Genomic DNA, 13,782 nt, shown 5'->3' with positions numbered 1-13,782 from the left:
AAGTTCCTGTTCCTGAGCAATGTCAAAGGTTAAACCAAGCTCAGACATACATCACCTCGCTTCTGTGGGGGGGTTAGAGCACTTCAGATCCACTCTCAGCAACTTCCAGTCCACCCTCCGTTGTCTCTAACTGTGGTCACATGTTCTGCAGCAGGTCTCAAACCCCGACCGGACGCCTCCCGCCTCCCGGGGTGCTGCAGTCACCTGGTGCTGGCTGGCTCCTGCTGGCTCCTGCCTGGAGCAAGCCCACCACAGCAGGCCCCTTGGAGCAGCGATGCCGCCCGTGTGGCACCGCGCCTGGTGCCCAGTGGGTGCACGTTCACGCCAAGGGGCATCTGCAGGGCCCAGGGTGGGGATGCCCACCGGTGTCGCTTCGTGGGGAATTCCCTGTGTGCCAGGCCCAAGAGCCAATGGGCTCCGACCACTGATGAGGCACCGCAGCGCCAGTCCCTGGGGACGCTCATGAACAGGAAGTGCTGAGCCGGGGAGTCAGCGTCACAGAATTAAGTGTAACTGGGTGTGGTGGCCCACGCCTGTAATTCCAGTGACTCTCGAGCCTGAGGCAGGAGGAGCGCCAGTTCAAAGCCAGCCTCAGCCACTTAGTGAGGCCCTGAGCACCTCAGCGAGACCCTCTCTCTAAATAAAATTAATAAAGGGCCAGGGATGTGGCTCAGTGGTTAAGCACCCCTGGGTTCAGTCCCAGGGCAGAGGGGATTAAATGTCAAGATTTGTCTCTGCAAGTGGGTAAAACCAGGGGCACGATGGGGGACAATGGGCTCGGAGGAGCCACTGCTTCAGAACCGAAGGCCTGAAGGGAGCCAGGCACACGCGGTGCAGGGCGCTGCTCCAGTGGAGGGCGAGCTGACGCAAGGCCCTGAGGTGGGGATGAGTTCACGGAACAGAGGCTGCCCGTCCCGCTGGAGTTTGTTTGACAAATACTTCCTTAAAATAGCAATATATCAAAAAAGTGAACATGACCTTTGTGGGGGTGACTTCTATCATTTTTTTTCTGCATTAGAAGGGGAAATGTCACCTTATTTATTTATGGGTTTTTGTTTTGTTTTGTTCCTATTTTTCTGCAGCCCAGGGATGCTATACCATGGAGCCACAGCTCCAACCCTTTAATTTTATTTTGAAACAGGGTCCTAATATAATTTTGTTTTCCTTTCATGAGTGTCTTGTTACATTGCCCAGGCTAGTCTCAAATCTCTAGGCTCAAGGAATCCTCCTGCCTCAGGCTCTCCAGTCTCTCTCTCTCTCTCTCTCCATATATCTATGTATATATTTATATTTGGGGGGTGTTACTGGAATTTACCCCAAGGGTGTTCTAGCACTGAGTTCCATCCCCAGTCCTCCAGTCCTCTTTTTTTTTTTTTTTTTGATTCTTCTTCTGAGATAAGGTTTTATTAAGTTTATTAAGTTGCCTAGGCTGGCCTCCAACTTGTGATCCTCCTGCCTCAGCCTCCAGAGTTGCTGGGACTAAAAGCATATGCCTCTATGCACTCTTTAAAGCCTTCTAGCGAGGTCGTAAACAGGATTAAAGACCCATCGTGGTGATGTTCCATTAAGACCATTCCATTTTCATGAGCCTCACTTTTGACAGTGTTTGCATTACATAGCATTCAGACATTTCTTAAAAGCACTAATGAATAATTTGCTCTCTAAAGGCCGGCAGAAGCCTAAAAGCTAAAGAGATCTAGAAATGAACTTTGCATCCAAGAATATTTCTCCCAAGGACTCTGGTACCAAAAACAAAATTCATCTTATCTGTAGTATTTTGAAAAACAAGTAGGCAAGTAAACCCCCAAAATCATCTTCGAGTTCATAGGGTCTGAGAAGCCTGAAGTGTTTTATACCCAGTTGCTCTCCAGGTAGACTAATTAAAAGGGAAGAGGAAAATATACATTCTTCCATGAGAGACTGGATTTAGACCTGGTTGATTCCAAAAACCACAGGGTTCTTTTTAAAATGAGATCCTTGGGCTCCATTCCAGACCCTCTGAACAGAAGGCCCAGGGTGGGGCCCAGGAATGTTTCAGTTGTTTTTTCCCCTTTCTCTTTTTTTCTTTAAAAAGCTCACCATAAAATTTCTGGATAAAGATGGCAAAAGAAAATTCAGTCAGAAGATAGTGCTGTCCCAGCAACAGGTGAGAGGGCAAAGCCGGGAAGAGTCTCAGCAGCAAAAACACCTGAGGGGCCTCCACATCCTCGGCCCACAGTAGGCAGGGTGACAGGGAGAGGGACAGGAGGTGCCGGGGCCCGAGAGGACCCCACCCACCCTCACAGCCAGGGAAGGGAAGAGCCCCCAGGTCCCGAGTCAGTTCAGACAGAAGCAGACTGAGGGCCACACTCAGGGAACGGTGACGGGCAGACTCCAGGGCAGATGCCGTGCCACCTCCGGTCGGCTCTGCGCTCCTGCCTGAAGCTGAACGTGCTGGCATCACCCCAAACTGGGACTCGGCAGGCCCAGGACAGGTGACTCGCCTGCTGGCATCGCCCCAGGCCCAGGACAGGAGACTCGCCTGCCGGCGTCACCACAGAGGACCGCCAAGGGAGCTTGGAGGCGCCGCCAGGCTGCTGCACACGCCCCCCGGACGCCTGTCCCCAGCTTTCAGCAAGCAGAACGTACAGCTCTGAGCCAAGGGGGACTCGGGGAAAGAGCGACAGGGCCAGGGCAGGGAGGAAGGCTACCGCCCCACGCTGCCCTGCGAGCTGCAGCTCACCAAAACCCCTCAGCAGCCCGAGGACGCGGGGCCCACGCCTGCATCTTACAGGACAGGTGGCGCCCAGGCCTCTGCCCCGTGCCTGCTGCTGGGACGTCCCTGGCCTCGGCCACTGCCGTCCGCGTTCGGCTGGACAAGGTGACTCGTGACTTGCTCAGAACACAGGAGAAAAGGAAGGAAGAGGAGCGGAGGCCGGAAAACCAGCCGGGAAGAAAGCATATGGAGAGCAAGCTGAGCCTCGGGAGTGGACAGTGACGACGAGCAGCCACCCGGCAGGGCCCCGGGACCACAGGGCGGCCGACGGGTGGAAGGGAGGTCAAAGGGGACGAGGACCAGAGCATCCCACTTTAGAACTCACAGGTAAAGCAGGCGACCCCAAATCAAATGAGGGAGCGGCTCGCGATGACCGTGGTGTGAACACAAGGGACAGAATCAGGAACAAGAGACCCGGAGGAGGGACCGCGTGAGGAGAGTGCCGCTCACCGCTCTCACCAACAGCAGGACAGGAGAGCAGTCAGCGTGACCAAGAAAGTCCCCGAAGCCAGCAGAGAATGGCAGGCACCGAGCCTGGGCGCGGGGATGCGAGTGACCCTCCGCCCAGCAAGACTTCTGCGTGCTCACTCTGCCCCGCGAAGGCGCCTGCGAGGGAGAAAATCTGACTGGTCCCAGGCTCGCCACCAAAAGGCGAGGAAGCAACGATGCTGGAGAGAAAAGGGACGAGCAGGCAACGTCCACGGGCCTGATCAACAAGGCCTGGGCAGGGGACGCCCTTCCCGACGCCAAGGACCGGCGGGGAAACCGTGGCCCAGGGGTCGAGCACCACCCAGCAGTATAGACGGAAGACAGATGGACTCACGGAACCAAACCACACGACTCAATCACTGGAGGAAGCAAAACGCGGAGAGGTTATTATCTTCAGCAGCGAGTCAGTTGAGTCTGTGTAAAGTTACGATATGGAACAAAAAAAATTTCCCTTTTTTGGTGCAGGGAATTGAACCCAGGGGCACTTAACCACTGAGCCACAACCCCAGCCCTTTTTATTTTTTATTTAGAGACAGGGTCTCGCTAAGTTGCTTAAGTCTTGATAAGTGGCTGAGGCTAGACTTGAACTTGCAAACCTCCTGCCTCAGTCTCCCGAGTCCCTGGGATTATGGGCGGATGCCACTGCGCACCACTCTGGAATTTTTTTAAAAAATACACAGTAATAACATCAAACAAATTTTTATAACCTTTTTGATAAATCTTAGGAATTCATATTTGAAATTTAGCAAATTCTTCAGCTTCACTTTAACATCTTTTATATTATTAAAAGATGTTTAAATTTAATACTACACACACACACACACCCTACATACGTATATATATGAAATATTTTAGAAAATGATTTCTACCTGTTTTCCATTTGTATATGATGAGCTCCAATAGAATAACAAGCCAGGATCTGAATGGTTCATTTAAAAGAAAGTATGAACTGGGCATACTGGTGCACACCTGGGATTCCAGGGACTCCAGAGGTTGAAGCAGAAGTATCATAAGTTCAAGGTCAGCCTCAACAAAACCCTGTCTCAAATTACAAAAGGGCTAGGGATGTAGATCAGAGTCAAAGCACCCTTGGGTTCGATCCCCGTATATATAAATAAATAACTAATAAGAAAGTGTAACGTGGGCCTGGTGGTGCACACTTACCTTCCCAGTGACTCAGGAGGCTGAGGAAGAAGGAGGATCACAAGTCTGAGGCCATCCAGCACAACTTAGTGAAAACCTTTCTCAAAATAAAAAGGGCTGAAGACGTAGCTCAGTGACAGAATGACCCTGGGTTCCATCCCCAGTATCAAAAAAAAAAAAAAGAAAGAAAAATTTTCCATATTGCAATTTTACAGGGACTCAATTCACTTTGTATATAAAACGTACTGGGATCAAAATGGTGGATTTGTTATCACACTTTTTTAGGCAAATCTGTAAATTTGGGGAAATTGGAAAAATAAAAGTGTGTGAAATCATAAATGTACCTACTGTGAAAGAGGAGCAGCCATGGGAGTGAAGCAGGAGGCCAAGAAGCCACAGATGTGACCACGGGGGAGGCCGCGTGGGCCTGCGTCGGCCTCCTGTGGCCCCTGTCCCCAGTCCCCCAGCCCAGCAGCAGGACCCAGAGTGTATGGCTTTACTCCAGCTGCAAATGCAGACCCCTGCACCCGGGGTGAGGCCCACGCTCTCAGGTTACACAGGCAGGTGGCGCCGCCCAGGTAGGTGGCCCCGGGTGACCTCCTGCTCTCACCTGCTGCACCCCAGCAGCAGCCTCACCGCTCGGGTCGGAAGGCTGGGGGTACGACAGGTCTCATCTGCGCCCCCTGTGATTGTTTTATTCAGACGAGTAAAGAAAAGCACTCATGTCATATGTCATTCCCGATTTCCCCGTTACCTTTCTGAATAAGGTGATGTGTCTGCATTTTTATTCTAGGAATCTTTCGAAGAAATACCAGCCTAAGAAGAACTCGAAGGAGGAGGAAGAATACAAGTATGTCCACTGTGATTGTTGGCAACATTTGTCCACCACCCAGGGAACAAGGAGGAGCCGAAGAGATCCTTGCCCATAAAACCAGGCCCACCCTGCCTTCCTGTTTGTGTCCGTTTTTAAATTGGGGAGAAGAACAATATTATCTAATTAACTTTTTATACCGAGCCACCAGACCTAGATTGCCCAGACTGCTTCAGTTCAAGCACTTAGGAAAAGTTTGAGCGTGTAACGGAAGCCTGTGCAGGAAGCATGGGGTATAGACCTCCAGGAGTTTGGGTTGGGCTTGTAACATAAGGAGTTAGCACAATAGTCACGCATCCAAGAAACATGTCCATTTCAGTCAGCGATGAGGGCCCCCCAGTACTAGGGACTGAGCCCCAGGGTGCTTAGTCACTGAGCTACATCCTCAGCATTTTGTATTTTGAGACAGTCTTGCTAGGTGGCTCAGGGCCTGAGTTAGTTGCTGAGGCTGGCCTTGAACTTGTGATCCTCTGCCTCCACCTCCTGAGTGGCCAGGCTCAGAGATGTGCTCAGTGAAGCTGTCTTAACATGGACAGACTGGGTATTGTCTCCAGGCTCCACCTGAGTAGCCACTGTATCGGCACAGGTGGCTCGGGCGTGTGTGTTGGGGACCAGATCTAAGTATTAGCAAAGCCAGCTTCTGCATCACCTAGGACAATCCGGTTTCACAGAATGAAGTGTCTGGTGGTAATTAATCCTGAGCGGTTTTGATGGGAACACTCGATGTGTAATAAATCATCGCAGTCCTCTGGGAGGTCGCCGGGAATTAACCTGTTAATTAACATCTCCCCTGCGTAAGGCGGTGTGAGGCGGTGCAGCCTGGTGTGAGGGAGCCGGTGCTGCCTGGTGTGAGGGAGCCGGTGCTCTGTCCCTAGGTACACGTCATGCAGAGCCTTCCTCTCCACCCTGAACGAGATGAACGACTACGCCGGACAGCACGAGGTCATCTCCGAGAACATGACCGCGCAGATCACGGTGGACCTGGCGCGCTACGTGCAGGAGCTGAAGCAGGAGAGGAAATCGGTAACGCACCTTTTGTCTGTCTCCCCCTGAAAGACGAGGCAGAGACAGGGGAATGTCCCTAGAGGATTTCAAGAGATAGACACCTGAGGCGGCCGGTGTGAGGCTGACCCCTCTGAGAATCCTTGGAGCAGCATGTTCCTAAAAACTGTCTCTAGGTCTGTCACGTACATTTCAAGGGCCCCTCAGACATTGTGAGACTCACCCACTGGCCAAGGGTATGAGTCACTCTGAGGAATTTAAGTATATTTGAATATATCCAACATTAAGAGAAGGAGTGATGTAATATGAAATAAATGGTATTTAACAAGTGCTTAAAAAGAAAAAAACATGATTTAAAGAGAAAACAAACAGGCAACAAAAATGCTTATAGGGCTGGGTGCGTGGCCACACCTGTGATCCCAGCACCTCCAGAGGCTGAGGCAGGAGGATCACAAGTTCAAAGCCAGCCTCAGCAGCTTAGTGAGGCCCTGAGCAACTTAATGAGACCCTGTCTCAAAATTTAAAATTAAAAATAAAAAGGGCTGGGGATGTGGCTCAGTGGTCAAGTCCCCAGGGTTCAATCCCTGGTACCCCAAAATTAAAAAAAGGCTTCTAAGGAGGTCAAAACCCAGCTAGAGGTCCTCTGCGTCCATTCTGCTTTCCCTCAGGTACTGACACTGTTCCTCTTGCCGCCATGACAGTCTTGTAGATTTTATGTGCACTCAAGGACATTCACGCCTTCCGAGTTGCTTTTCTGGTGCGGTGCTGAGGACGGAGGCCAGGCCTCAGGCATGTGGGCAGCACCACCACAGAGCCCCGCCCGCCCAGAGTCATTGTTAAGCTGTGGTCCAGGTCATTGCACTTTAAGTGCCCGTGGAGTGTGTGATGGCTTCTTCTTAGGAATAAAGTCCCAAGGTAGGCCAGTCGTATACTTTTCAATGTAAATCTGAGACCCCAGGAGTTCTTTGAGTGCCTTGGAGACCCATGAACCAACAAGGCAGATCTGGTTCCTGCTGGAATGGAGGATTCACTAAATACTGATGACAAAAATATTGTTTAATTGTAATTATGATAATTGCTAAAAAGAGAGGATTCAGGTGCGGAGGTAGCATATAGTGGAAATACCTGATCTGCCCACACCTGGGCGTCTGGGGAGCACGACATTTAAGACCTTAAGAGGAGACAAGAGGGTGAGTAGGAATTGCCTGGACCAGATTTCCATAGGGAACAACCAGTGCAAAGGCCCTGGGACATCTGAGTTCAGCTCTTTCTAAATTGGATACGTTTGGGGAGAGATCCATCCTTTAAAATTAACCTCTTGGTCTAAAAAGAAAAAAGGCTGATCAAAAGAATCCATCCTTCCTCCTGTCTGGGCGTTGTCTCTCAAGGGCAGCAACGTGCCGCAGTGTGTGGAGATGTACTGGTTGACTGATGGCAGCTGGGGGTGTGACTGCTGCCACCTGGGCCCAGAGGCCAGGGAAGCTGCTGGACGCCCTGAGTGCACAGGACAGCCCCTCACTGTGGAACTACCCGGCACCAAGCCTCCACGGGCCCAGGCAGAGGCCCCTGCAGCGGGCCTCTAGGTGTGCCCTCCGCTGCTAGCCCACTCACTGAAGAAGCTGTTTATTTTAGGAGGCGGAGCGGAAGCAGGGAGGCAGAACACCACGGTTCAGAGTGAGGCCCAAATAACTCACATAATGATAAAATAAATACAATAAATCTGAGCACAGTATCAGGCTGGCTTTCCTGGTTCCTGAACTTCCCTTGACCTTGCGAAGGTTTCTATCTCCTTCCTGTTTGTTACTGTGATCAATGCTGCCTCTCTGGACTGACCTTCCTCCACCCCTATAGCCCAGCATTTTAGCCAACTCCCTAAACAAAACCCAGGCACTAGGCTTAGGAGGAAATTCTAGGTCCGACCCTGAGTGAGTCATGGGGGAGCCCAGCACACCCTCCCTGAATTCCCCTGGTCTGACTGCATCAGGCCCAGTGTGCTTCTGCCCCAGGGCCTTCGCATGGCGCTTCTGTCCTTGGAAAGCTTTCCCCACATATTTGCAGAGCTGGCTCCTGACTTCTTCCTCAGGAGTGTCACCTTCTCATCGAGGTCTTTCCTGCCCATCTTACTCGGAATTAAAATCCCTCTGCCTTCCCCATGCCTGCTGCCTCCTCAGACCTCCCAACCTTCCCGGCTCCTCTCTTCCCATAAGTGGGGGGGTTACACCCACCTTGGCACATGCCCTGCTGCTGAGCAAGCCGTGCTCCCAGGACCTGCGGTTTCTGTGTTCCCTGCTTGCCTGTTCTGCCCTCACCCGACCTGGGCTGTGAGCTCCATGAGGGCAGGGGTTTTCTTGTCCACCCTTGTGTTCAGACTACCCAGACCAGTGCCTGGTGCGACGCTGGAGCGAAAGAAGTGATGGAGAAGTTAAAGGAGCAGTCTTGGGCTGGGGCTCAGTGGGAGAGCGCTTGCCCAGCACACCTGAGGTCCTGGGTTCCATCCCCAGCACCAGAAAAAAAGGCAGTCTTAGTATCCACTTAGTGCCCAGTTGCATGCAGTTTACTAGTTGAGGACCCTTGTGTTTCTTTGCCATGTTCTGATTGAGTTGCCTTATCTTATTTACATACTGTCAATTGTTTGTTCATTTTTTAAAATCAGAAATTATAGGACTAGCCAAGTAATCCCAGTGACTTGGGAGGCTGAGGCAGGATTGTAAATTGGAGACCAGCCTCAGCGACTTAGTGAGGCCCTAAGCCACTTAGTGAGCTCCTGTCTCAAAATAAAAAATAAAAAGGACTGAATAGGCAGATAAATAAGCCCCTTACCACACCCACCCCTAGTGCGCCCTCTTGCTATTTTTCCCACCATACGACCTGACCTGCTGTTTCTCAGGGACAGGGACTTGGTGGTGTTCACACCACCTTCCTCTTGCCTGGGGCAGCCTGGTGCATGCTGGTGTTGTTCCCTGTGTGGTGGGCGAGGGATGAAGCTAGACTTCAAGAGCTGCAGCCCAGCGAGGGCTGTGATTTGCAAGCTTCACCCTGCACCCTCTGCTCCATCTGAACACATGGGTGGAGATTCTCCTTGGTTTGGTTTGGAAGTGACAGCTTTATACCCTGGGGAGGAGTTAGGTGAGGGACCTAGTTGGAAGCTTCATGTCGATTTTTTTTTTTTAATATTCAGGTTTCGCCCAGGGCTGCTCTACTGCTGAGCTACATCCTCAGTCCTTTTTATTTTTTAATTTGAGACACAGTCTCACTAAGTTGTTGAGGCTGGCCTCCAACTTGGGATCGTTGGGCCTCAGCCTCCCAAATCACTGGGATTGCAGGCATGCCTGGCTGGTCGAAGATTTAAGCTAGATGGATTTAAGCAGGACTGACCGGGGGTGCTGCCCCACGTGGTCCACATAGACACCTCCTGCACCACCGAGATTTAAAGCTAGCTGAATGCTGTCATCCCAAGTCAGGCTCGGGAGCTGCCCGTGTTGGGACCCGCTGTGAGTCTGGAGGAAGTGTACGTATTTCTAGGTGCTCCCTCCTTCTTCGCACTTTTAAAGTCTTCGTGTTCCCGTTTCCATCCGTAGAATCTGAGCCGTGTTTAAAATTCCAGATGGTCGACTGCCCTCACTTGGGTGTTCATTCTTTTATTTCTTTCCACTTATTTTTTAAATGGCCGTTCTCCCACGGGCGCTGTGGTTTCGACCGTCGCTGGCCTCACGTCTCTCCTGGGAAACGCAGCAGGATGAGTCGGTCACCCTGGCTGCCAGCGACCTGCCCCTTCCCCGCCGCGGCCTCGCTGGGTTTCCGCAGGCCGGCCTCCCTGTCCGCCTCCCTCCCTCTCTCTTTTCTGTTTCTTATCTCAGCGACCCCGGGCCCCTGGGAAGTTTTTAAAACCATCTGGAAAGGTGGTTACGTCTGTGGACACGATCGTCTGGCTACAGTTACAGTGAAAATCAGGCCTGGGAGCTGTCACCCCATGCAGTCAGGCACTTTTTAAAGTCTCCTGTAATGTCTCGGAAGAAATGGAAGCCGTCTTCTCACAGGCGCGAGGAGCGCGCGCCCTGGGTCCCCAGATGGCATTTCCTGTCTCTTCCCTGGTGGGAGGTGGAGCTCTGGTGACTTCATTCCCCGGCTCCAAAAGCACTTATTATCTTGTCCCCAGGACAATCGCCCTTTCTGTGGAGCGGAGGCCCCCTTAGACACAGCTTGCCCACTGTCCGGAGGCGCAGCCTCTGCCATTGTTTGTTGGTAAACAGCAGATACATCTGGCAAGCCAGCATCTTTGTTCCACTTGGTGACTGTTAAACTCACTCTTCCCTCAAGGAGGCCCTGGGGCTGGTGGCAGACGACTCTTGCTGTTAGGTGTCGTGTTAGGGCTCTGCCTGAGGGACCACACTGCGCAGGAAGGCCTGTGGGTTTTGGTTTTTTTGTTGTTGTTTCGTTTTGTTTCCTGGTGTTTTTGTTGTTATTGGTTTTGGATTTTTTTTTTTTTTCAATATTTTTGAGTCTCAAAATTTAAAAATCTAACCTGGCGGGTGGTGCTCGCCTGTACTCTCAGCAACTCAGGAGGCCGAGGCAGGAGGATCTTGAGTTCAAAGCCAGCCTCAGCAACAATGAGGTGCTAAGCAACTCAGTGAGACCCTGTCTCTAAATAAAATACAAAATAGGGCTGGGGGTGTGGTTAAGTGGCCCTGGGTTCAGTCCCTGGTCCCCCGAGTTGCCGTGGAGATAAACCAGGTCTCTGAAGCTCTCAGCCTTTCCCGTGCCCTTTGCACCTATCTCTGAGTCTCAAATTAAACCTTTTGGGAAAGATGGTTCCCCTTCAGTAAGATGCAGAACCCTGTGGTCCTGCTTGGAAAATGGGAACAGTTTGTTACTGAAACCTTGGTCCTTGGCCCCAATGCCAGTCCAATAACAAGGACACGGTTTTGAGAGAAAGGAAAAAGAAGGTTTATTGCTTTGCTAGCTCAGGAGAAATGGAACTCCTGTCTCAGAGGCTGTGATTCTGCCCATCAAGGGGAGCAGGGGACTTTTAAAGAGGTCGTTCAAAGGCTGCCTTCCGGGGTTCTCCGTTGGAGCTGTGGTTCACTTGTTGATTTGGGAAATGGTCATTTCTGAGGTCTTCTGGTGCCATCCCCACAGTCTGGATGACTTGGTTCCTGTGGTGGGTGTGTCCTCGAGGACAGGTGACGGCCTAGGATGGGGAAGAAAAGCAAACCTGTTTCCCCTGAGATTAGGAAGGGGACGAGATCAGGGTGGAGCAGGGAGAGAGGAAGAGAAAGAAATGTCCTTATTAAAAATAAGCCACAGTGGCAGAGCATCAAGGGCTGTATTCAAAGCATAAAGTGGACCGCAGTTATAAGTTCTCTTGACAGGGAGAGAAGGCCATCAGGCCAGGACAGGAAGGTGCCTTCCTCAAAGGGCAGACTTTAACCCCAGGTGATAGCAGTATCCCTGCTGGTGATTGTCCCCAGCCTGCTCCTCTGTTGGCCCTTCTCTCCCCGCCCCCAGGACTTCCTTCCTCCCTCCTCCCTCGTGCTCCCTCCTCCCTCCTCCCTACCCCCTTCCTCCTTCCCTCTTTTTTAAAGCCATACTTGCTGCTTTCAGAAAACCTGCTTGTGTGCTTCCACCAGGCCCAGAGTGACCCTCATCTGGCCCTGGGCTGTGCCTCTTAACCCTTCCCCAGCCTTTTCCCTGCTTGGTTTTATTCCTGGCTTTAGACTCTCTTGTTTTTCTGTCTCAATCCTGAGTCCATTGTGAGCGTTGAATAATGAAGCCCCAAGGGGCTCCGCCTGGGTTCGCAGAGACGAGATGTTGCTGGGTGGATAAAGCATTGCCCAGGGACACTGGGACAGTGAAACTAAACATCCCCTCAGAAAGGAGCACTGTTCTCCATAACCCCACCCTGCCTCCCCCGGCCTTCCCCGTCCCCCTCCACTGTGGCTCAGGTGTGACTGGGGAAGGCTCGGAGCTCTGTGGGTGTTCTCAGGGGACCTCTTGGCTCTGCCATTCCTTCTCCTCTGCACACCTGCACCCAGGATCCTTGGCCCGACCCTCCCTACCTCAGACACACGTCCATGGTGTCAAGACTGTCTGTGCTGGAGTCTCGCACAAGTACCACCCTTAGCTAAAACTAGAACTGTGCTTCTGGCCCTCCCTGCTCAAACCTGTTTCTTCCTTCTCCCTCTAAACCCCAGACCAACCGCCTGGGCATCTCGTTATCACACGTCTGGTCCTAACGCCCCAGGAAATCCTGGTGGGTTGGCCAATCAAAAGACATCAAGAGGTCTGGGGCTGTGGCTCCGTGGCAGAGGCTTGCCTAGCACGCGTGAGTCACTGGGTCCATCCTTGGCACCACATAGAAATAAATAAAATAAGGGCCTATCAACATCTCAAAAAATAAATTAAAAAGACATCAAGGGTGCCGAGGGTGTGCGCGTGGCAGAGCCTGGTTGGGCGTTCGCAAGGTCCGGCGTTCACCCGGTACTGCACCCTCAGCCGGTCTGAGCGTGGAACCCCTCCATCCACGTGGAGCTTTTACAGTTTGTGGTGGCCGTCATAGGAGCCCAGACTGGGAGCAAACAATGTCCCTCACCCGATGGACAGATTAACAAAGTGTGGCATGGCCACACAACCGTATGCGGATACCTGTGACCACAGGGATGAGCCCTAAAAACGTCCGGCTGAGCGATCATTGGGGGATGCTGGGAGCATCCTACCCATCACAAAAGTCCCCATAACTGTGACCGTTCATACAAAGTACCCACAGCTGGCAGATGGGTGGACAGGCTCTATAACGGCACTTTTCTGGGACTGGGGACATTGGGGGATTAGCAGGGACAGCTAAGAGGTAGGGTTTTCTTTTGGGGTGATGGAAATGTTCTAAAGGTAACTGTGGTGTTCCCAGACAATGTAAGTGGCCAGTCGTGGACATGAGAATGATACCTGGGAGACTGCCATCTTGATGACATGCCTGACCTCAGGCGGGTCTGTCTCCCTCCACAGGGCTGTACCTCAAGTGTCGAAGGGAACTCAGCGGCTGTTCTCCTTCCCACTTCTGTCTCTGCTTCTGGAGTGCATGTGCTAGATGTTTCAATGTTTGTTTTGGGGTCCAGAGATTGCACCCAGGCTTCACCTGGGCCGGGCAAGTGCCCCACCAGTGAGCTAGGGCCCCAGCCCAGATGTGTGGCATATACATATTATCCAAGTGCATGAGAATGTTTTCTCCGTGTTCATGTGAGAACAGGGGCACTGATCAGTGTGTTCTCCCCTTTCCAGAACTTTCACGATGGACGCAAAGCTCAGCAGCACATAGAGACTTGCTGGAAGCAACTCGAATCCGTAAGTGGAAAGCCAACAGCTAAAGCAGTGTATTTTTTTTTTTTTTTTAATTGTAGTTGTTTATTTAGCTTGTTTATTTTTATGTGGTGCTGAGAGTCCAACCCGCTCCCTCACCGTGCTAGGCAAGCGCTCCACCGCTGAGCCCAGCGCAGCCCCCAAAGCAAGGTCTTTATGGATTTTTCTAATT

General features: G+C 51.8%; 1 protein-coding gene across 16 annotated transcripts in view; it reads left to right on the top strand.

Annotated features, from left to right (window-relative positions):
- Positions 1–13,782, top strand: part of FNBP1 (formin binding protein 1) — a 106,292-nt gene that overhangs the window by 47,550 nt on the left and 44,960 nt on the right. For all 16 annotated transcript variants that reach the window (XM_079111747.1, XM_079111748.1, XM_079111751.1 and 13 more), the window contains exons 3-5: positions 5,181–5,237; positions 6,134–6,281; positions 13,533–13,595. In XM_079111747.1, coding sequence (XP_078967873.1) covers positions 5,181–5,237; positions 6,134–6,281; positions 13,533–13,595 — 268 coding nt within the window. The remainder of the gene's footprint in view (positions 1–5,180; positions 5,238–6,133; positions 6,282–13,532; positions 13,596–13,782) is intronic.

This window comes from Sciurus vulgaris (assembly GCF_902686455.1).
Source record: "Sciurus vulgaris genome assembly, chromosome: 15".
Lineage (NCBI taxonomy): Eukaryota > Metazoa > Chordata > Mammalia > Rodentia > Sciuridae > Sciurus > Sciurus vulgaris.
Note: the sequence above shows the minus strand (reverse complement) of the source record. Positions and strands in the feature narration are given on the sequence as shown.